Source organism: Pseudophryne corroboree, chromosome 2 (assembly GCF_028390025.1).
Source record: "Pseudophryne corroboree isolate aPseCor3 chromosome 2, aPseCor3.hap2, whole genome shotgun sequence".
Classification (NCBI taxonomy): Eukaryota; Metazoa; Chordata; class Amphibia; order Anura; family Myobatrachidae; genus Pseudophryne; species Pseudophryne corroboree.
Genome location: NC_086445.1, coordinates 164,378,721 through 164,403,097, shown reverse-complemented (window position 1 = coordinate 164,403,097; position 24,377 = coordinate 164,378,721). Strand labels below are relative to the sequence as shown.

Sequence of the window (24,377 nt, the reverse complement as noted above, 5' to 3'; positions counted from 1 at the left end):
CACTTTCCCATTTCTCGTCCCTCTCGGGGCATGGCAGGGATTCTGGGAGCTGCTGGTTTGTCCTAGGTCACTCATGGCCTGGGATCCATCTTGCAGCTAATAACGACAGTGCTAAGGTGGTTGAGGGTTGGCGTACTGGCAGTAGAATTTCTTAATGGTACGCTGTATCGACGCATACCACCTTACTTGCACCACAAATGTGCCTATGTATACTCTGTTATCTTTGGAGGTATATGGAATGAGTAGTAAACAGAAAATTAAAAATCATTAGTTTATATTTTTCTTGAAAACAATTGTAATTCATCTATGGTGACGACGGATGTTTCCGCAGTGGATGCAGTTAGAACGCCTTTTTAATAGAGAATACATTTCTTTGTATGCACTCTGTACTCCCACAACAACTTTACTACATATTTGTCTGATCATATTGCCGTGTGTCCTGTAACTCTGTCCATGCAGAATAATTGTTTATCATAGAGATCACTCATCTCTCTGATAGGTGCTCTAGCGCCACCTCGCTTTGAACACTGGTAATTGTACCTCAGGTAAAACACAAGTTTTTGTTAGTGTGCCTGAGCCTATAACTACTGTCCAGTGGTGTTTTCATTGAGTGTTTTTTGTACTTGTGCATTATAAACCTATTCAACAAAAATAATCCATGCAGGGATTAGGGTTAAACTTGAAAATATTACCATATATTTTTAAATGTTCCCCATGGATATACTGTCATGTGCATTAGCAATAACCCCAAACTGACGCAAAGTAACCTGTTTCCTAGTGTTTACTTGATGGAATATAACTATATGTCTGTGTAACTGGACCCCAGATATATTCCTAAAAATGTTTGCAAATCCTGTTGCACTGTAGCAACTTAGAAAAATAGAAACCTAGAATTTGACAGCAGATAAGATCCGCTTGGCCATCTTGTCTGCCCTTTATCTTTTATCCATTTGCCAACTTATATTGGATGTGTTTTTCTGAAAATAGTAAACCTTGAGATTAATTATAAAATATTACAATAGTTTTTCATTTTTCCTGGCTTAACATATTCCAAATCAACCTGCAAATGCTTTGTGTTCTGTTTTATTTTTTGTTACCCAGTCTTCCAGAGATCTCCAGCCCAACCCCAGAGCCTCCCACAAAGGTAATCTGCAGCAATGATTGTGCATACTACACTTGTTTGCTTCGCACAGCTACTGTAATTGTGTCCTTCACAATCCTCAAACTAACTGCTTTCTGTTATGCAGTAAGAATAGATCTATGCCAACAGCAAGTGTGGTGTATTTAGCTCAGTCTTTAAATTATTATGGGGGAGATCTATCAAGTGTTGGTGTGAGAACGCGGAGAAGTTGCCCGGTGTAACCAATCGTCTTTTAATTGTCTTTTCAAAGACTGTGCTAGATAAATGACAAAAGCTGGTTGGTTGCTTTTACTTTATCTATCTCCAAGGGGGCTTACCAATTTGCCCCGGAAAGGTGCGGCTAGCACCGGCTTTTCAGGGATTTTTTTTCAGGCAGATGAAACCAAATCCCCAGAAACAGCTGTTTCTACCGAAAACACACAGGTGTCACTGAACCTGTGTTTTCGGGAGATAATTTATTTTTTTACAGATGACCAAAAAAAAACACACAACAAAAAACGGATGAAAAATCGGGGAAAACGTCCAATGTATTTTCACCTCTAATTGGATACACTCCCCCCACCCTCAAAGACTTGATACATCTACCTCTTGCTCTTAGCTGTAACATTACAGTTAGACTGACTATGGTCATAGTACCAAGAGAGAATAATTTGTCATATATAATGCCATCCTGTACTAATGCCCTTGTTAGGGACAATTTTTTTTTCTGATAAAACTTTGTTTCCTGACCTTATTTGGGGAATATATGATTGGATCTTGTTTTATTGAGTGTATTCCCCAATCTAAATTTGCAGAAACGGAAAGTTTCTGACAAGCCTGTGGAAGCAGAAGAGGACTACACAAAATATAATTCCGGTTCCCTGAAAAAGGTGGGCACTTTCTTATTCATAACCACTTCTCATCCTGTTTTATTGGTGTTATTTTTAAGTTGTAGTTGCATGTAAGAGATTGCTTACAGGTGGACAAATTGTGCGTCACCTGGCAGCAGAGCACAGTGCTTTATCTGAGCAATGCAACTGGATTGGGCTCATTGGGCTGCACAATAACGCAGCTTCTGTCTGTAAATATAGACTATCTCAGTGTAGCCAGATACATAAGAGCATCGAAGTCATTGCATGATTAGGACTTCATTCTGCCTGTGATTAACCTATGCTGCTTCTTTCTTATGCTATGCATGCATGTCTATAATGGGTGACCAGGCTAAGCTTGCATGTCTGTAAAAAGCAATACTGTATGCAGTGCTTTGCATATATTGTGTGTATAAATATATTATCGAGGAATGCCATTCACGTAATTCATCATGTCATAATGGATGATATAGAAAAAAAAAATTGTGAATTGCGCTCCCCAACTAGGGTATATGTCACCAAATTTAATGTCTATCCACTTGATGCAAATTATTTCCACACTGTTTCTCGCTGGGATGTCTTCACTCGTATCCGTTTTCCTTAAGGTACCTCAAAGGAAATTAGAAAGATACGCCTCTCATTGCGTAAAACACTTTTCTCTAACGTCCTAGTGGATGCTGGGGACTCCGTAAGGACCATGGGGATAGTCGGGCTACGCAGGAGACATGGGCACTTTAAGAAAGAATTTAGGTTCTGGTGTGCTCTGGCTCCTCCCTCTATGCCCCTCCTCCAAACCTCAGTTTGATACTGTGCCCAGAGCGAGCTGGGTGCTATTCAGTGAGCTCTCCTGAGTTTGCTGAGAGAAAGTATTTTGTTAGGTTTTTTATTTTCAGGGAGCTCTGCTGGCAACAGACTCCCTGCATCGTGGGACTGAGGGGAGAGAAGCAGCCCTACTCTCTGAAGCTAGGTCCTGCTTCTTAGGCTACTGGACACCATTAGCTCCAGAGGGATCGTACGCAGGATCTCACCCTCGCCGTCCGATCCCAGAGCCGCGCCGCCGTCCCCCTCGCAGAGCCGGAAGACAGAAGCCGGGTGAGTATGAGAAGCAAGAAGACTTCGAAATCGGCGGCAGAAGACTCCGTTCTTCACTGAGGTAACGCACAGCACTGCAGCTGTGCACCATTGCTCCCACACACCTCACATATTACAGTCACTGTAAGGGTGCAGGGCGCAGGTGGGGGCGCCCTGGGCAGCATTTGGACCTCCTTTTGGCAAAAGTAAACATATATACAGTTGGGCACTGTATATATGTATGAGCCCCCGCCAAGAAAATGTATATTTAAGCGGGACAGAAGCCCGCCGTCGAGGGGGCGGGGCTTCTTCCTCAGCACTCACCAGCGCCATGTTTTTTCTCCACAGCACCGCTGAGAGGAAGCTCCCCGGTCTCTCCCCTGCTTATACCACGGTAGAAGAGAGGGTTTTAAAGAAGAGGGGGGGCACATAATTCGGCGCAGATAATAACAGCGCTACTGGGTAAACATTAAATTGCTGTGTTTTTTCCTGGGTCATATAGCGCTGGGGTGTGTGCTGGCATACTCTCTCTCTCTGTCTCTCCAAAGGGCCTTGTGGGGGAATTATCTTCAGATGAGCATTCCCTGAGTGTGTGGTGTGTCGGTACGTGTGTGTCGACATGTCTGAGGTAAAAGGCTCTCCTAAGGAGGCGATGGAGCAAATGTGTGTGTGTGTGGTGTCTCCGTCGACAACGCCGAAACCTGATTGGATATGTGAAATTAAGTGCTGAGGTAAATTTATTGCACAAAAGATTAGAGAACAGACAGGGAATCTACCCATGTCTGTACCTATGTCGCAGAGACATTCAGAGTCTCACAACGCTCACTATCCAAAATAATAGACACTGATATCGACACGGAGTCCGACTCCAGTGTCGACTACGATAATGCAAAGTTACAGGCAAAATGGCAGGAAAGTATTCAATATATGATTATTGTAATGAAAGATGTTTTGCATATCACTGATGACTCATCTGTCCCTGACACAAGGGTACACATGTTTAAGGGGAAGAAAGCTGAGGTAAATTGCCTCCTCTCATGAAGAAAAAGAGCGGGAATCTCCAGACAAGAAGCTGCAGCTTCCCACAAAGAATTCTCAGGGAGTATCATTTCCCTACTAGGGCCAGGATACGATGGGAATCTTCCCCTAGGGTGGACAAAGCTTGTCACGTTTACCCAAAAGGTAGCGCTGACTTAACAGCTATCCTCAGGGATCCTGCAGATAGAATGCAGTAAAAGTACTTTGAAGTCCATTTACACACATGCTGGTACACTACTCAGACTGGCGATTGTGTCGGCATGGGGTTATAGCGCTGTAGCAGCGTGGACATTGAGACCCTAGTATGTGTATACATGTGTGTGTGTGTGTGTGTGTGTGTGTATATATATATATATATATATATATATATATATATATATATATATATAAAAGATGCTGTCTTTTATATATATATATATATATATATATATATATATATATAAAACATGCCCAAAGAGACATTAGTCTACTGGGTTCTAGAGTCAACACTATGTCGATTTCTGCTAGACGTGTCCTGTGGAACATGCACAGGTGATGCCGACTAAAAGAGGCATATGCAAGGTTTACCTTACAAGGCTGAGGAATTGTGTAAAGAAGGGCTCTCGGACCTGGTCTCCACAGCTATAGCTGGTAATTCTAATCTTTTGCCTTATATTCCCGCACAGCCTAAGAAAGCACGACATTATAAAATGCAGTCCTTTCGATCACAAAGCAAGAGAGTCCGAGGTGCGTCCTTTCTTGGCAGGGGCAGAGGAAAGACGCTGCACAACACAGCTAGTTCCCAGGAACAGAAGTCCTCCCCGGCCTCTACAAAATCCACCGCAGGATGCTGGGGCTCCACAGGCGGAACTAGGCCTGGTGGGGGCACGTCTTCGAAATTTCAGCCATAAGTGGATTCACTCCCAGGTGGAACCCTGGGCAATAAATATTGTGTCTCAGGGATACAAGCTGGAAGTCGAAGAGATGCCCCTTCACCGATACCTCAAATCGGCCCGACCAGCTTCCCCCCACGAGAGGGAAATAGTGTTAACTGCAATTCACAAATTGTATCTTCAACAGGTGGTGGTCGAGGTTCCCCTCCTTCAACAGGGAAGGGGTTATTATTCTACCATGTTTGTAGTCCCGAAACCAGGCGGTTCGGTCAGACCCATATTGAATTTAAAATCCCTGAACATACCTGAAAAGGTTCAAGTTCAAGATGGAATTGCTAAGAGCGGTCATTGCAAGCCTGGAAGGGGGGATTTTATGGTGTCTCTGGACATAAAGGATGCATACCTTCATGTCCCCATTTATCCACCTCATCAGGCGTACCTCAGATTTGTGGTACAGGATTGTCATTACCAATTTCAGACGTTGCTGTTTGGTCTCTCCACGGCACCGAGAATATTTACCAAGGCAATGGCGGAAATGATGGTACTCCTGAGGAAGCAAGGGGTCACAATTATCCCATACTTGGACGATCTCCTCATAAAGGCGAGATCAAGAGAGCAGTTGCTGATCAGTGTAGCACTTTCTCTGGAAGTGTTACGGCAACACGGCAGGATTCTAAATATTCCAAAGTTGCAGTTGGTTCCTACGACTAGTCTGCCTTTCCTGGGCATGATTCTAGACACAGACCAGAAAAGGGTTTATCTCCCGATAGAGAAAGCTCAGGAACTCATGACACTGGTCAGGAACCTATTAAAACCAAAACAGGTGTCCGTGCATCACTGCACTCGAGTCCTGGGAAAGATGGTGGCATCATAGAGGCCATTCCCTTCGGCAGGTTCCATGCGAGGACCTTTCAATGGGACCTACTGGACAAGTGGTCCGGATCACATCTTCAGATGCATCGGTTAATCACCCTATCCCCCATGGCCAGGGTGTCTCTTCTGTGGTGGCTGCAGAGCGCTCACCTTCTAGAGGGCCGCAGATTCGGCATTCAGGACTGGGTCCTGGTGACCACGGATGCAAGCCTCCGAGGGTGGGGAGCAGTCACACAGGGAAGAGATTTCCAAGGTCTGTGATCAAGTCAAGAGACTTGCCTTCACATCAACATCCTGGAACTAAGGGCCATATACAACGCCCTGCGTCAAGCGGAGAACTTGCTTCGCGACCAACCGGTTCTGATTCAGTCAGATAACATCACCGCAGTGGCTCATGTAAACAGACAAGGCGGCACAAGGAGCAGAGTGGTGATGGCGGAAGCCACCAGAATTCTTCGCTGGGCGGAGAATCACGTAAGCGCACTGTCAGCAGTGTTCATCCCGGGAGTGGACAACTGGGAAGCAGACTTCCTCAGCAGACACGACCTCCACCCGGGAGAGTGGGGACTTCATCAGGAAGTCTTCGCACAGATTACAAGTCGGTGGGGACTGCCACAGGTGGACATGATGGCAAAACTAAACAAAAATGTCTCGGCGCTAGTTGCTAGGTAGAATGGGTGCACATAAATTAAAATCACCATAAAAGAACATACTAATCAATAGCAGCTGTTAAAAAGGGAGAGTACTCTACCCTTAGAAAACACAAACTAAATACACAAATAGCAGCGCTTATTAAAAAGATATGTACCTTTATTAATACAATGTAGAGAATTCAATAATTGTTAATAACAAATCTCATCATACGTGCCGGTCAGTCCTGCAAAGCATTAAACGAAGTGCAATTTAGTTCCAAGCCTTATTGGTAATGGTTAGTACGCAAGCTTTTCAAGTTCAGCTGATTATTTAGTCTCTTGACTCTTTTTATAGTTAGAAATAATTAGCAGAGCAATGATTAGTGCCACTGATAGTGGCTGATTACTTGCAACAGCCGTCAGAGATAATGTTAGTGGTTAGTCCAGCATGCTGTTTATTTTAGCTTTAAGACAATGACAGTGGTCCTCACTGATAGGTGAGTGAAAAACATGCTTAATCCTTTGGTCCCATGTAATGGTGTCTCCCGGCTCCTGGTGCTTTGATTATCCCATTGTAGGTGCCATATCTGGAGTATCCAAACAGTGGTAGAGGTGCCTGCAGGTAGATGGAGAGTCGGACCGGTACCGGACAAGTAATGAAGACCTCTTACGCGTTTCTCCGCCTTTAATGAATTCAGCGGCTTCCTCAGAGAAGTATAGCTCTATCTCTCCGTGGTCCCGTTTAAATAGCGGACATTCTCCCGCCTGCAGGTGTGCGTAGCGTCTCCTTACCAAGCCTCGTTTCCGAGTGGAGCGCACACGCCTGCGTACTACGGCGTACTCGTGACCTCTCTAGATCACGTGCCTGCTTCTCACGTCTCGATTTCGGGCTGTGACGTTACTTGACCATTAACAAACTAAGCTTCCTGGATGCGTTCCACACAGCTTCCGGATTAAGACTTAATATAATCAAAGTCTGCTCATTGCTTTGGATCTTATAATCATAAATAGATATATTTGCACGGATTTGAGATTCAGTATTCCATACATTAGAATTCTTTCATAATAAATAATACTAAACATACATAGACAATTAGGTATATAAATATAAAAACCTATATATGTGCACTCAGATAAATATATATAGATGTACAAATTTATTTATTTATACAGTCGTCACTCAGATGTCTCCTACAGAGGAGAGGTTGTAAGTACCTCCATTCTTCCAAGGCGGATTTTACTGCCAAAAGTTCCTGATCTCCAATAGTGTAGTTTCGCTCAGCAGGGGAGAACTTACGAGAATGTAAACCACATGGATACAACTTCCCATCAGAATAGTACTGAGAGAGAACGGCACCGATGCCGACTGAGGAGGCATCGACTTCCAAGAAAAATGGTTCTGTGAAATTCGGCTGTTGGAGTACCGGAGCTGACATAAAAGCTGATTTCAATCGGGCAAACGCCACTACGGCTTCGGAAGACCAGAGACTTGGATCGGATCCCTTTTTGGTCAAGGCAGTAATGGGTGCAACAATGGTGAAGAATCCCTTAATGAATTTCCTGTAGTAATTCGCAAAGCCCAGGAATCTTTGTACTGCTTTCAAAGAGAGAGGCTGAGTCCAATCCCGAATGGTAGTGAGTTTTTCCGGATCCATGCGAAGCTCCGTACCCAAGATGACATAACCGAGGAACGGAATTGAAAGGACCTCAAAGGTACATTTGGAAATCTTGCCGTAGAGACGATTCCTTCGTAGACGGAGAAGTACCTCTTTGACCTGTACTCTGTGCTCCGCAAGATTCTTTGAAAATATCAGAATGTCGTCCAAATACACCACTACGCTTTGGTATAACATATCTCGGAAGATTTCGTTTACGAATCCCTGGAAAACGGCAGGAGCATTGCTGAGGCCGAATGGCATTACCAGATATTCGTAATGCCCGTCCCTGGTATTGAAGGCAGTCTTCCATTCGTGTCCCTGTCGGATGCGTATAAGATTATAGGCTCCTCATAAGTCGAGCTTTGTAAAGACGTGGGCTTTACGAACCCTATCAAATAGCTCTGTGATTAGCGGCAAGGGGTATTTATTTTTAACGGTGATATCGTTTAAGCCACGATAATCGATACATGGTCTTAACCCCCCGTCCTTCTTATTCACGAAAAAGAAACCTGCTCCAGCCGGGGAGGTATAGGGGCGGATAAACCCTTTCAGAAGATTAGATTTAATATAATCCGACATAGCTTGGGTCTCAGGTAATGACCAGGGATATGTGCGACCCCGGGGTGGCATCTTCCCTGGGATAAGCTCAATGGGACAGTCCCAGGGTCTATGGGGTGGTAACTGATCAGACGCCTGCTCAGAGAACACATCTGTGAACTCCCGATAGGCCTCCGGAATGAGCTCTTCATCCAACCTGGAAGATGCACGAAGCGGGTAAACGGGAGTGAGGCAACTAGAGTGACAAAACGAACTCCAGGACAATATTTGTGACGACTTCCAGTCGACGTGGGGGTTATGAGTTTTGAGCCAAGGCAATCCGAGAACAAGATCGTGAATTATTAGGAACTCCAAATGTTCTTGATGCAGAGCTCCGACCTGCAGCTTGATTGGCTCTGTGCGACTTGTAATAAGACCATTGGATATTTTGGTACCGTTGATAGCAGTCAACGTAATAAGTCGTTTGATAGGCTGCAGCTTTAAACCCAGACTCTGAACACAAGAAAGAGAAACAAAATTCCCTGCAGCCCCAGAGTCCAGTAGGGCATTAAAAGGTTTGGCAATTGACTCGGAAAATGGAGACACAGAGAGTAGACAGTCCACCGTCGGAGAAGATTTGGACGTGACCCCCAACTTGACTCCTCCGGAACAAGCTAGGCCTGCCCGTTTCCCGGACGGGATTGGCAGAACTTGATTTAGTGATCCGCGGCTCCACAGTAGAGGCAGAGTTTACCCTCACGACGGGGCTGTCGTTCCTCCGGAGACAGCCGGGATCGTTGATTTGCATAGGTTCGTCCGGACTCGGTACAGCCGTTTGCTTAGGAGGAGGGAGCCAGAACCTGGATCGATCCGACCGACTACGTTCGCCACCACGCTCCTGCATGCGAAGGTCCACCTTGACGCAGAGCGAGATCAACTCTTCTAAAGTATCCAGCAGATCCCTAGTGACCAGCTCATCCTTCAGACGGTCAGAGAGCCCGTTCCAGAAAGCGGCCCTGAGAGCGTCATTATTCCAGCGTAGTTCTGAGGCAATGGTCTGGAAATGAACAACGTGCTGTCCCACGGAACGGGGGCCTTGACGGACACGGAGCAAGTCTGAAGAAGCGGCGGTCGCTCTGCCGGGCTCATCGAAGATCCTTCGGAAGGACGCGATGAAATTGGTGTAATTGGAAACCAATGGGTCAGATCGTTCCCATAACGGAGACACCCAATCCAATGCTGAACCTTCGAGCAAGGAAATAATGTATGCCACTTTGGACCGATCCGTGGGGAAATTGTGTGAGAAGTTCAAAGTGCACCTCGCACTGGTTGAGAAAACCACGGCAATTCTTTGGATTCCCATTATAGCGAGAGGGAGTAGGAAGCTGAAGGCGTGACCTGATTCCAGCCGAGGGTTGGACATTACTGGAAACGGCTACTGGAGCGGATACCGGAGCAGGAGCCGGAACTACTGAAGCCAGGGAGGCCTGAATTTGATCCAGACGGCCGGATAATTCCTGGAGATACTGCATCACCTGGCCCTGTGCCACCTCCTGACTCTGAACTCGGGAAGCCAAGGTTTGGATGGCGCTTGACTCTGTGTTCCGATCCCCCGGGTCCATGTGGCCTGAGTATACTGTCACTGACCTGGGTTGGGAGTGTAGAGAACTTGGGGGTTCTTCCGATGATCGGGAAGAGGAACCACAGTTGGGCCGGAGTAGAGATGGCCGGATATAGGTTTTCCTCATGCAGAACTTAGCAGCCACCAAAGCTCGTGGTTGATGCTAGAGATTTTCAGAAGGTTTGGAACTTGAGAGCGACGCTGAGGAACACTGATGAGAAGCTTGTGAGCGATGTCAAAGAGCACTGAGTGATGTGAGGCTTGTGAGCGATGCTAAAGCGCACTGGATGGTGTGAGGCTTGTGAGCGATGCTGAAGCACACTGAATAGTGTGCAGAGAAATATGCTGGAAATACTGGATACTTGTATCATAGAAAAGCACACTGGATGCTGGGAGCACACAGAACGGTGTGCCAGAAGATATGCTGGAAACACTGGAGACTTGCACCACAGGAAAGCACACTGGACGCTGGGAGCACACAGAACGGTGTGCCAGAAGATATGCTGGAAATACTGGAGACTTGCACCACAGGAAAGCACACTGGACGCTGGGAGCACACAGAACGGTGTGCAAAGAAATATGCTGGAAACACTGAAGACTTGTACAGCAGTAGAGCACAGCAACTGAGGCACTGGAGATCACTTCCAAGAAGAGACGATACTCAAGTGCCGAGGCTCTGCCCGGCGTCTGCTTTTGAATTCCCCGCCCTGGCTTGATTGGCGGAAGAGGCCGATGACGTCACCCGCTCCCTGCACTCCCGTGGACGCCGGGTGTAATGGCAGCGTCCACACTCCGGGAGCCCGCCGGGGACAGCGCCGACGAGACGCAGAGACCCGGAGCCCACCGGATGCGACGACCGCCGGGAGACCCAGCGCACACGGACGGAAAGGCAAGCACGGCGGCAGCAGCGCCGCGGATTTGACAATTGCGATAAAGTGTACAGAATAAGTTATTTTTATGATATTTTAATGTATTTATTGAAACGTCACTTCCTGCTATTTGGTGATTGGCTAGAGGTAGTATAAGTATGGAAAGGTTAGTAGCCACCATCACACCTTGAAAAAGACTGTATGTTGAAACGCGTTGGTGGATAGAAGCAGTGACTCACAGCGTGGAACCTTGAAAGGCTTAACATCTGGACCGTGGAGGAGTCATACCCGGGATTAACCCTTTCATGCGACACACATGCCTTGTATAGGCCCACTCTGGTACGCAGCCACTTCTTATGGTGGTGGAAAAATCTTTTATGATATTTTATGAATTTTATGTGCTTTTGAATTAAATGTAAAAAACTGTTTAACGCAATGAGAGGCGTACCTTTCTAATTTCCTTTGAGGTACCTTAAGGAAAAAGGATACGAGAGAAGACGTCCCAGCGAGAAACAGTGTGGAAATAATTTGCATCAAGTGGACAGACATTAAATTTGGTGACATATACCCTAATTGGGGAGCGCAATTCACATTTTTTTTTCTATATGTGCATGTTTAAGGTTTGTGGTGACCTGGTGAATTAGCTGCACCCCTTTATTCATAGTGCGGATAATATAACCCTTGTTTGACGATCATAATGGATGATGGCCGCCATCTATCCATCTCAGGCACAGCATTTGTATAACACTGCAGTTACAGTGGATTCTGCACAGAAACCCTGGTTGTGGTGATACCAGAGTGCCCATCAAGTGTAGAAGTGTTATTCTGGTCTCTGCTACATTATATAGTACTGTGTGTGGGATGTATATACAGTATGTTCCTGGATGACTCTGCTCTGGTCAGTGAGCTGCTGTGGAGTCCCAAAAAGGCAGAGAGAATTCTGAAGGAAGGGCAAAGTACAGAAGGTAGGGCATGCCCTTGTTACCTTGGTGCCTTTCCTACTCTCCATGGTAGGCAGGTGCCCAGAATGTGTCCTTCCCAGAGAAAGTAATAGAGTAACGTTTCAGCCAATTGAAAAGGAAAACTCTTCCAAGGCACATGCCAGCATAAGTGTACAGAGGAAAGATTATGTGACACAAATCAGACGTGACTATATTATACACTGCTCAAAAAAATAAAGGGAACACTAAAATAACACATCCTAGATCTGAATGAAATATTCTTATTAAATACTTTGTTCTTTACATAGTTGAATGTGCTGACAACAAAATCACACAAATTATCAATGGAAATCAAATTTATTACCCATGGAGGTCTGGATTTGGAGTCACCCTCAAAATTAAAGTGGAAAAACACTACAGGCTGATCCAACTTTGATGTAATGTCCTTAAAACAAGTCAAAATGAGGCTCAGTAGTGTGTGTGGCCTCCACGTGCTTGTATGACCTCCCTACAACCCACACAAGTGGCTCAGGTAGTGCAGCTCATCCAGGATGGCACATCACTGCGAGCTGTGGCAAGAAGGTTTGCTGTGTCTGTCAGCGTAGTGTCCAGAGCATGGAGGCGCTACCAGGAGACAGGCCAGTACATCAGGAGACGTGGAGGAGGCCGTAGGAGGGCAACAACCCAGCAGCAGGACCGCTACCTCCGCCTTTGTGCAAGGAGGAACAGGAGGAGCACTGCTAGAGCCCTGCAAAATGACCTCCAGCAAGCCACAAATGTGCATGTGTCTACTCAAACGACGTCCACAGGAGGGGGTTGTGCTTACAGCCCAATACCGTGCAGGACGTTTGGCATTTGCCAGAGAACACCAAGATTGGCAAATTCCCCACTGGCGCCCTGTGCTCTTCACAGATGAAAGCAGGTTCTCACTAAGCACATGTGACAGACGTGAAAGAATCTGGAGGCGCCAAGGAGAACATTCTGCTGCCTGCAAAATCCTCCAGCATGACCGGTTTGGCAGTGGGTCAGTAATGGTGTGGGGTGGCATTTCTTTGGGGGGCCGCACAGCCCTCCATGTGCTCGCCAGAGGTAGCCTGACTGCCATTAGGTACCGAGATGAGATCCTCAGACCCCTTGTGAGACCATATGCTGGTGCAGTTGGCCCTGGGTTCCTCCTAATGCAAGACAATGCTAGACCTCATGTGGCTGGAGTGTGTCAGCAGTTCCTGCAAGACGAAGGCATTGATGCTATGGACTGGCCCGCCCGTTCCCCAGACCTGAATCCAATTGAGCACATCTGGGACATCATGTCTCGCTCCATCCACCAACACCACGTTGCACTACAGACTGTCCAGGAGTTGGCGGATGCTTTAGTCCAGGTCTAGGAGGAGATCCCTAAGAAGACCATCCGCCACCTCATCAGAAGCATGCCCAGGCGTTGTAGGGAGGTCATACAGGCACGAGGAGGCCACAGACAGTACTGAGCCTCATTTTGACTTGTTTTAAGGACATTACATCAAAGTTGGATCAGCCTGTAGTGTGTTTTTCCACTTTAATTTTGAGGGTGACTCCAAATCCAGACCTCCATGGGTTAATAAATTTGATTTCCATTGATAATTTTTGTGTGATTTTGTTGTCGGCACATTCAGCTATGTAAAGAACAAAGTATTTAACAAGAATATTTAATTCATTCAGATCTAGGAAGTGTTATTTTAGTGTTCCCTTAATTTTTTTGAGCAGTGTATAATGCTGCTGTTGTCAGTGTAACAGTTGCGCACTAGAGATGAGGGGAGGCCCCATCCCCATCAAAGCTCTAAGGACCAGATTTATCAAGCCTTGGAGAGTGATACATAGCACAGTGCTAAAGTACCAAACACAGCTTGTAACATGGTAGTTAGGAGCTGATTGTCCGGTACTTTTTCACTCTCCAAGACTTGATAAATGAGGGCCTTAGTGCTGCTAGACTGACCTAGAGAGCAGGCCTGCCCCCCTCCCTCTGTCCCACCTTGGTTTGGACGAGACAAGGATATTTAACTTTCACAATAACAGAACAGAGGAATTGTGGGAAGGATAGGGGGGAGGCTGGAGCAATTGTAGGAAGGATGTGGAGTGGAGAAAATGTGGGAAGGATAATGAGGAGGCGGGAAGGATGGGGGGGATGCTGGAGGTATTGTGGGAAGGATAGGGGGAGGCTGGAGGAATTGTGGGTAGCATAGGGGGAGGCAGGAGTACTGAGGGAACAAGCAAGGAATGGTGGGATGTCAATGATAGGTGTATGAGAGGAGGAACTAAAGGGAAAGAGGAGAAACCCTGCAAACTAGCCATCATCCCGGCGTATGACTGGTCCAAAATACTAGTTGTTTTATAGTGTACATTGGCAAAGTTTTAGACAACTGAACAGGAGTGTATATATAGTGTGCCTAGGCTTTAGCGAATTAAGTCCTGAGAATAGAACATTAATAGGTAGTCTAGACAGAGATTTTATTTCTGTGCTGTAATATCTAATTTTATTTAACTTTGGGTTTTTTTCTATGGCTTTCTAGTGCCTTGTGTATTGTAATTCCAGTCACAATTCATGACACTGGCAGAAGTGTAACACTGTATGATGAATAAAAATACGACTCTGTAATTAGAATGTGGTGTTTCCCCTGTTGGGCTGATTATTCTGTTATTCCTCCTGTAGACTAATAGCAAGATGACAGCCGCTCAGAAGTCACTGGCGAAGGTGGACAGAAGTGGCATGAAGAATATTTCCTCTTTTTTCAGTCCAAAAGGCAAGGCTGCAAAATAACCTGGGAGGGATACGACTTTATACAGGAATCAAATGTTTTATTTAATAAAAAGTGTTTTCTTTTAATTGCAGTTTACTCATTTGAATGTTTGATATGGTCAGCTGACTTTTTGTTTAAGTTTACGTATGTGGATGTAAAAGGTGATACTTTATTATATGTCTGACTTAATGAGAAGCATTTTGATGAAACACTTACACAGTGGTGTAATCAGACAGACAAGCAGGTGAGTTTAATGAGTGAGATGCCAAGGTGTAAGGGGCTGGCATCAGTGTGAAATATATGGAGCCTTTTAAATTTGGTTTGTCACAAGGGTTAAACTGAAGGCTTATCAGTAGGTCTTAAGCATTGTGTCTTGTAGTGATCGTTTCATTGACCAGCCTGGTCATTATACACCAAATTGGACAGTAATTACTACATGACCTCCCATCCCATTGTAGAGTGGGCTTTCAGAGACTGGAACAGGCAAGGCTGCCGACATATAGGCTTCCAGAGGAGCAGAAGTACCAGAACTTGATGGAACCACAATAGGTTGATTCAAGTGGAACGCAGAGACGACCTTCAGCAGGAACTGCTGCCTAGTCCTGAGCTCCGCTCTGTCCTCATAAAAGATCAAGTAGGGACTTTTACACGATAAGACCCCCAGTTCTGAGACACGCCTAGCAGAAGCCAGGGCCAATAACATCACCATCTTCCACATGAGGTACTTGTCTCCTACTGTCAGAGGTTCAAACCAGGAGGACTGTAGAAATTCCAACACGACATTCAAGTCCCAGGGTGTCGTGGGCGGCACAAAAGGAGGTTGAATGTGAAGCACCCCTTGTAAGAAGGTGTGAACTTCCGGCAATACTACCAATTTCTCTGACGTCCTAGTGGATGCTGGGTACTCCGTAAGGACCATGGGGAATAGACGGGCTCCGCAGGAGACTGGGCACTCTTAAAAGAAAGACCAGGTACTATATCTGGTGTGCACTTGCTCCTCCCTCTATGCCCCTCCTCCAGACCTCAGTTAGAATCTGTGCCCGGCCAGAGCTGGATGCACCTAGTGGGCTCTCCTGAGCTTACTAGAAAAGAAAGTATTTGTTAGGTTTTTTATTTTCAGTGAGATCTGCTGGCAACAGACTCACTGCTACGAGGGACTGAGGGGAGAGAAGCAAACCTACCTGCTTGCAGCTAGCTTGTGCTTCTAAGGCTACTGGACTCCATTAGCTCCAGAGGGATCGAACACAGGGCCCGACCTCGATCGTCCGTTCCCGGAGCCGCACCGCTGTCCCCCTTGCAGAGCCAGAAGACGGAAGAACCAGGAGAAAATCGGCGGCTGAAGACTCCGGTCTTCAATAAGGTAGCGCACAGCACCGCAGCTGTGCGCCATTGCTCCCACAGCACACCACACGCTCCGGTCACTGGTGGGGGCAGGGCGCTGGGGGGGGGGGGGGGGGGCGCCCTGGGCTGCAATAAGTATACCTTTTGGCAAATGTGCACATAATACAGTTATAAACTGTATATGTGCCTAATCCCCCGCCATTAACATTATTAAAAAAGCGGGAGAAGCCCGCCGCGGAGGGGGCGGGGCTATCTCCCTCAGCACACCGGCGCCATTTTCTCTTCACAGCTCCGCTGGAAGGACGCTCCCCAGGCTCTCCCTTGCAGTATACACTACAAGAAGGGTAAAAAAGAGGGGGGGGCACATAAATTTAGGCGCAAAAGGTGATATAAGCAGCTATTGGGGGAAAATTCACTTTGTGTTAGTGTAAATCCCTCTGTGTTATAGCACTCTGGTGTGTGCTGGCATACTCTCTCTCTGTCTCCCCAAAGGACTTTGTGGGGTCCTGTCCTCAGTCAGAGCATTCCCTGTGTGTGTGCGGTGTGTCGGTACGGCTGTGTCGACCTGTTTGATGAGGACGCTTACGTGGAGGCGGAGCAGGAGCCGATAAGTGTGATGTCGCCCCCTGCGGGGCCGACACCAGAGTGGATGGATATGTGGAAGGTATTAACCGACAGTGTCAACTCCTTGCATAAAAGGTTCGATGACGTAACAGCTTTGGGACAGCCGGCATCTCAGCCCGCGCCTGCCCAGGCGTCTCAGAGGCCATCAGGGGCTCAAAAACGCCCGCTACCTCAGATGGCAGACACAGATGTCGACACGGAGTCTGACTCCAGTGTAGACGAGGATGAGACAAATGTACAGTCCACAAAGGCCATCCGATGTATGATTACGGCAATGAAAAATGTGTTGCACATTTCTGACATTAACCTGGTTACCACTAAAAAGGGTATTATGTTTGGGGAGAAAAAGCAGCCAGTGACTTTTCCCCCATCTGATGAGTTAAATGAATTGTGTGAAGAAGCGTGGTGTTCCCCAGATAAGAAATTAGTGATTTCTAAGAGGTTACTAATGGCGTACCCTTTCCCGCCAACGGACAGGTTACGTTGGGAAACATCCCCTAGGGTGGACAAGGCGCTCACACGCTTATCAAAAAAGGTGGCACTGCCGTCTCAGGATACGGCCGCCTTAAAGGAGCCTGCAGATAGAAAGCAGGAGGCTATCCTGAAGTCTGTGTATACACACTCAGGTACTATACTGAGACCTGCAATTGCTTCAGCATGGATGTGTAGTGCTGCAGCTGCTTGGTCTGATACCCTGTCAGATAACATTGATTCCCTTGACAGGGATACTATTTTGCTAACCATAGAGCATATTAAAGACGTCGTCTTATATATGAGGGATGCACAGAGGGACATCTGGCATCTAGAATTAATGCAATGTCCATTTCTGCCAGGAGAGTATTATGGACTCTGCAGTGGACAGGTGATGCTGATTCTAAAAGGCACATGGAGGTTTTGCCTTATAAGGGTGAGGAATTGTTTGGGGACGGTCTCTCGGACCTCGTATCCACAGCAACAGCTGGGAAGTCGACTTTTTTACCTCAGGTTCCCTCACAGCCTAAGAAAGCACCGTATTATCAAGTACAGTCCTTTCGGCCTCAGAAAGGCAAGCGGGTCAGAGGCGCGTCCTTTCTGCCCAGAGGCAGGGGTAGAGGGAAAAAGCTGCACCAGACAGCCAGTTTCCAGGAACAAAAATCCTCCCCTGCTTCCACTAAGTCCACCGCATGACGCTGGGGCTCCACAGGTGGAGCCAGGTGCGGTGGGGGCGCGTCTCCGGAACTTCAGCGACCAGTGGGTTCGCTCACAGGTGGATCTCTGGGTTCTACAAGTGGTATCTCTGGGATACAAACTGGAGTTCGAGGCGTCTCCCCCTCGCCGTTACCTCAAATCAGCCTTGCCAGCTGCTCCCAAGGAAAGGGAGGTAGTACTGGCGGCAATTCACAAGCTGTACCTTCAGCAGGTGATAATCAAAGTTCCCCTCCTTCAACAGGGACGGGATTACTATTCCACAATGTTTGTGGTACCGAAACCGGACGGTTCGGTGAGACCCATTCTAAATTTGAAATCCTTGAACACTTTTATATAAGGAAGTTCAAGTTCAAAATGGAATCGCTCAGGGCGGTTATTGCTAGCCTGGAAGAGGGGGATTTTATGGTGTCACTGGACATCAAGGATGCTTACCTACATGTCCCCATTTACCCACCTCACCAGGAGTACCTCAGGTTTGTGGTACAGGACTGTCATTACCAATTCCAGACGTTGCCGTTTGGTCTGTCCACGGCACCGAGGGTATTTACCAAGGTAATGGCTGAAATGATGATACTCCTTCGAAAGAAGGGAGTTATAATTATCCCGTACTTGGACGATCTCCTTATAAAGGCAAGGTCCAAGGAGCAGTTGTTAGTTGGAGTAGCACTATCTCGGGAAGTGCTACAACAGCACGGCTGGATTCTGAATATCCCAAAGTCGCAGCTGATTCCTACGACGCGTCTGCTGTTCTTGGGCATGATTCTGGACACAGAACAGAAGAAGGTGTTTCTCCCGGAGGAGAAGGCCCAGGAATTGTCATCTCTGGTCAGGGACCTCCTGAAACCAAAACAGGTATCGGTGCATCACTGCACGCGAGTCCTGGGAAACATGGTAGCTTATTACGAAGCAATTCCCTTCGGCAGGTTCCATGCAAGGATCTTTCAGTGGGATCTGTTAGACAAGTGGTCCGGATCGCATCTTCAGATGCATCGGTTGATCACCCTGTCCCCGAGGGCCAGGGTGTCTCTGCTGTGGTGGCTGCAGAGTGCTCATCTTCTCGAGGGCCGCAGATTCGGCATTCGGGACTGGGTCCTGGTGACCACGGATGCAAGCCTCCGAGATTGGGGGGCAGTCACTCAGGGAAGAAACTTCCAAGGACAGTGGTCGAGTCAGGAGACTTCCCTACACATAAATATTCTGGAACTAAGGGCCATTTACAATGCCCTGAGTCAAGCAGAACCCCTGCTTCAAAACCAACTGGTGCTGATTCAGTCAGACAACATCACGGCGGTCGCCCATGTAAACCGACAGGGCGGCACAAGAAGCAGGATGGTGATGGCAGAAGACACAAGGATTCTTCGATGGGCGGAGAATCACGTGCTAGCACTGTCAGCGGTGTTCATTCCGGGAGTGGACTTCCTCAGCAGGCACGACCTCCACCCGGGAGAGTGGGGACTTCATCCAGAAGTCTTCAAGCTGATTGTAAATCGTTGGGAAAGGCCACAGGTGGACATGATGGCGTCCCGCCTCAACAAAAAGCTAAAAAGATATTGCGCCAGGTCAAGGGACCCTCAGGCGATAGCTGTGGACGCTCTAGTGACACCGTGGGTGTACCAGTCGGTTTATGTGTTCCCTCCTCTTCCTCTCATACCAAAGGTACTGAGGCTAATAAGAAAGAGAGGAGTAAGAACTATACTCATCGTTCCGGATTGGCCAAGAAGAACTTGGTACCCGGAACTACAAGAAATGATCTCAGAGGACCCTTGGCCTCTGCCGCTCCCGACAGGACCTGCTACAGCAGGGGCCCTGTCTGTTCCAAGACTTACCGCGGCTGCGTTTGACGGCATGGCGGTTGAACGCCGGATCCTAATGGAAAAGGGCATTCCAGATGAAGTCATTCCTACGCTGATAAAAGCTAGGAAGGATGTGACCGCAAAACATTATCACCGCATATGGCGAAAATATGTTGCTTGGTGTGAGGCCAGGAAGGCCCCAACAGAGGAATTTCAGCTGGGTCGATTTCTGCACTTCCTACAGTCAGGAGTGACTATGGGCCTAAAATTGGGATCCATTAAAGTCCAGATTTCGGCCCTATTTTCTTTAAAAAAGAACTGGCTTCACTGCCTGAAGTTCAGACGTTTGTTAAGGGAGTGCTGCATATTCAGCCCCCTTTCTCTAACGTCCTAAGTGGATGCTGGGGACTCCGTAAGGACCATGGGGAATAGCGGCTCCGCAGGAGACTGGGCACATCTAAAGAAAGCTTTAGGACTAACTGGTGTACACTGGCTCCTCCCCCTATGACCCTCCTCCAAGCCTCAGTTAGATTTCTGTGCCCGACGAGAAGGGTGCACACTAGGGGCTCTCCTGAGCTTCTTAGTGAAAGTTTTAGTTTAGGTTTTCAGTGAGACCTGCTGGCAACAGGCTCACTGCATCGAGGGACTAAGGGGAGAAGAAGCGAACTCACCTGACTGCAGAGTGGATTGGGCTTCTTGGCTACTGGACATTAGCTCCAGAGGGACGATCACAGGTTCAGCCTGGATGGGTCCCGGAGCCGCGCCGCCGGCCCCCTTACAGAGCCAGAAGAGCGAAGAGGTCCGGAAAAAGCGGCGGCAGAAGACGTTCCTGTCTTCAATAAGGTAGCGCACAGCACTGCAGCTGTGCGCCATTGCTCTCAGCACACTTCATACTCCGGTCACTGAGGGTGCAGGGCGCTGGGTGGGGCGCCCTGAGACGCAATAAAACACAGAAATACCTTACATGGCAAAAAAAAATACATCACATATAGCTCCTGGGCTATATGGATGCATTTAACCCCTGCCAGAATGTACAAAAAACCGGGAGATAAGGCCGCCGAAAAGGGGGCGGAGCCTATCTCCTCAGCACACTGGCGCCATTTTCCCTCACAGCTCAGTTGGAGGGAAGCTCCCTGTCTCTTCCCTGCAGTCACTACACTACAGAAAGGGTTAAAAAAGAGAGGGGGGCACAAATTAGGCGCAGTATTAAAACATACAGCAGCTATAAGGGGAAAAACACTTATATAAGGTTATCCCTGTATATATATATATATATATATAGCGCTCTGGTGTGTGCTGGCATACTCTCCCTCTGTCTCCCCAAAGGGCTAGTGGGGTCCTGTCCTCTATCAGAGCATTCCCTGTGTGTGTGCTGTGTGTCGGTACGTTTGTGTCGACATGTATGAGGAGAAAAATGATGTGGAGACGGAGCAGAGTGTCTGTAACAGTGATGTCACCCCCTAGGGGGTCGACACCTGAGTGGATGTACTGTTGAAAATTACGTGACAGTGTCAGCTCTATATAAAAAAACAGTGGTTGACATGAGACAGCCGGCTACTCAGCTTGTGCCTGTCCAGACGTCTCATAGGCCGTCAGGGGCTCTAAAGCGGCCGTTACCTCAGATGGCAGATACAGACGCCGACACGGATACTGACTCCTGTGTCGACGGTGATGAGACAACCGTGATTTCCAGTAGGGCCACACGTTACATGATTGAGACAATGGAAAATGTTTTTATACATTTCTGATAATACGAGTACCACCAAAAAAAAAAAGGGGGTATTATGTTCGGTGAGGGAAAAACTACCTGTAGTTTTCCTGAATCTGAGAAATAAAATGAGGTGTGTGATGATGCGTGGGTTTCCCCCCGATAACAATTGATAATTTATTAAAAAGTATTGGCTGCATACCCTTTCCCGCCAGAGGTTAGGGTGCGTTGGGAAACACCCCCTAGGGGGGATAAGGCGCTCACACGCTTGTAAGAACAAGGGCTCTACCCTCTCATGAGATGGCCGCCCTTAAGGATCCTGCTGATAGAAAGCAGGAGAGTATCCAAAAACGTATTTACACACATACTGGTGTTATACTGCGACCAGCTATCGCCTCAGCCTGGAGGTGCAGTGCTGGGTTGGCATGGTCGGATTCCCTGACTGGAAATATTGATATCCTAGATAAGGATAGTATATTATTGCCTATAGAGCATTTAAAAGATGCATTTCTATATATGCATGATGCACAGCGGAATAATTGCCAACTGGCATCAAGTATAAGTGCGTTGTCCAATTCTACCAGTAAAATGGTCAGGTGATGCGGATTTCAAACGGCATTTGGAAGTATTGCCTTTGAAAGGGGACATTTGGGGTCGGTCTTTTAGACCTGGTGGCCACGGCAACAGCTGGGAAATCCACGTTTGTACCCCAGGTCGCCTCTCAAAATAAGACGCCGTATTATCAGGCGCAGTCCTTTGTTGGCAAGCGGATCAGCCAGTTCCCAGGAACAGAAATCCTTTCCCGCCTCTGCCAAGCCCTCAGTATGACGCTAGGGCTTTACAAGCTCAGGCACGGTGGGGGCCCGTTCTCAATGAATTTCAGTGCGCAGTGGGCTCACTCGCAAGTAGACCCCTGGATCCTTCAGGTAATATCTCAGGGGTACATATTGGAATTCGAGACGTCTCCCCCTCGCCGTTTCCAAAAGTCGGCTTTACCGACGTCTCCCTCTGACAGGGAGGCAGTTTTGGAAGCCATTCACAAGCTGTATTCCCAGCAGGTGATAATCAAGGTACCCCTCCTGCAACAGGGAACGGGTATTATTCCACACTTTTGTGGTACCGAAGCCAGACGGCTCGGTGAGACCGATTCTAAATCTAGAATCTAAAATCTTTGAACACTTACATACAGAGGTTCAAATTCAAGATTGAGTCACTCAGAGCAGTGATTGCGAACCTGGAAGAAGGGGACTACATGATGTCTCGGGACATCAAGGATGCTTACCTTCATGTCAAAATTTACCCTTCTCACCAAGGGTACTTCAGGTTATGGTACAGAACTGTCACTATCAGTTCAGACGCTACCGTAGGGATAGTCCACGGCACCCCGGGTCTTTACCAAGGTAATGGACGAAATGATATCCCTTCGAAGGTAGTGTTGCGGCAGCACGATTGGATTCTCAATATTCCAAAATCGCAGCTGGTTCCGACGACTTGTCTTCTGTTTCCTAGGGATGATCCTGGACACAGTCCAGAAAAAAGGTGTTTCTCCCGGAAGAGAAAGCCAGGGAGTTATCCGAGCTAATCAGGAACCTCCTAAAACCGAACCAAGTCTCAGTGCATCAATGCACAAGGGTTCTGGGTAAAAATGGTGGCTTCCTACGAAGCAATCCCATTCGTTAGATTCCACGCAAGAACTTTCCAGTGGAACCTACTGGACAAATGGTCCGGGTCGCATTTTCAGATGCATCAGCGGATAACCCTGTCACCAAGGACAAGGGTATCCATCCTGTGGTGGTTGCAGAGTGCTCATCTTCTAGAGGGCCGCAGATTCGGCATTCAGGACTGGGTCCTGGTGACCACGGATGCCAGCCTGCGAGGCTGGGGAGCAGTCACACAGGGAAGGAATATCCAGGGCTTAGGGTCAAGCCTGGATACATCACTTCACATAAATATCCTGAAGCTAAGGGCCATTTACAATGCTCTAAGCTTAGCAAGACCTCTGCTTCAAGGTCAGCCGGTGTTGATCCAGTCGGACAACATCATGGCAGTCACCCACGTAAACAGACAGGGTGGCACAAGAAGCAGGAGGGCAATGGCAGAAGCTGCAAGGATTCTTCGCTGGGCGGAAAATCATGTGATAGCACTGTCAACAGTATTCATTCCGGGAGTGGACAACTGGGAAGCAGACTTCCTCAGCACGACTTCCACCCGGGAGAGTGGGGACTTCACCCAGAAGTCGTCCACATGATTAAAAAACTCGACAGGTATTGCGCCAGGTCAAGAGACCCTCAGGCAATAGTTGTAGACGCTCTGGTAACACCGTGGGTGTACCAGTCAGTGTATGTGTTCCCTCCTCTGCCTCTCATACCCAAGGTACTGAGATTGATAAGATGGAGAGGAGAAAGCACTATATTCGTGGCTCCGGATTGGCCAAGAAGGACTTGGTAACCGGAACTTCAAGAGATGCTCACGGAGAATCCGTGGCCTCTACCTCTAAGAAGGGACCTGCTCCAGCAAGGACCCTGTCCGTTCCAAGACTTACCGCGGCTGCGTTTGACGGCATGGCTGTTGAACACCGGATCCTGAAGGAAAAAAGGCATTCCGGATGAAGTCATCCCTATCCTGATCAAAAGCCAGGAAGGATGTAACCGCAAAAACATTATCACCGCAATTGGCGAGAATATGTTGCGTAGTGCGAGGCCAGTAAGGCCCGACGGAGGAAATTCAACTGGGTCGATTCCTACATTTCCTGCAAACAGGAGTGTCTATGGGCCGGAAATTGGGGTCCATTAAGGTTCAGATTTCGGCCCTGTCAATTTTCTTCCAAAAAAGAACTAGCTTCAGTCCCTGA

The 24,377-nt window shown here is 47.6% G+C and overlaps 1 protein-coding gene across 2 annotated transcripts in view; it reads left to right on the top strand.

Moving 5' to 3' along the window:
- RNASEH2B (ribonuclease H2 subunit B) overlaps window positions 1-14,958 on the top strand; it is a 95,808-nt gene extending 80,850 nt beyond the window's left edge. The window contains exons 7-9 of one of the 2 annotated variants that reach the window (XM_063951962.1): window positions 1,102-1,144; window positions 1,936-2,010; window positions 14,785-14,958. In XM_063951962.1, coding sequence (XP_063808032.1) covers window positions 1,102-1,144; window positions 1,936-2,010; window positions 14,785-14,892 — 226 coding nt within the window. In that variant the 3' untranslated portion in view covers window positions 14,893-14,958. The remainder of the gene's footprint in view (window positions 1-1,101; window positions 1,145-1,935; window positions 2,011-14,784) is intronic. The other variant, XM_063951963.1, reaches the window with a different exon arrangement.
- The last annotated feature ends 9,419 nt before the right edge of the window (window positions 14,959-24,377 follow it).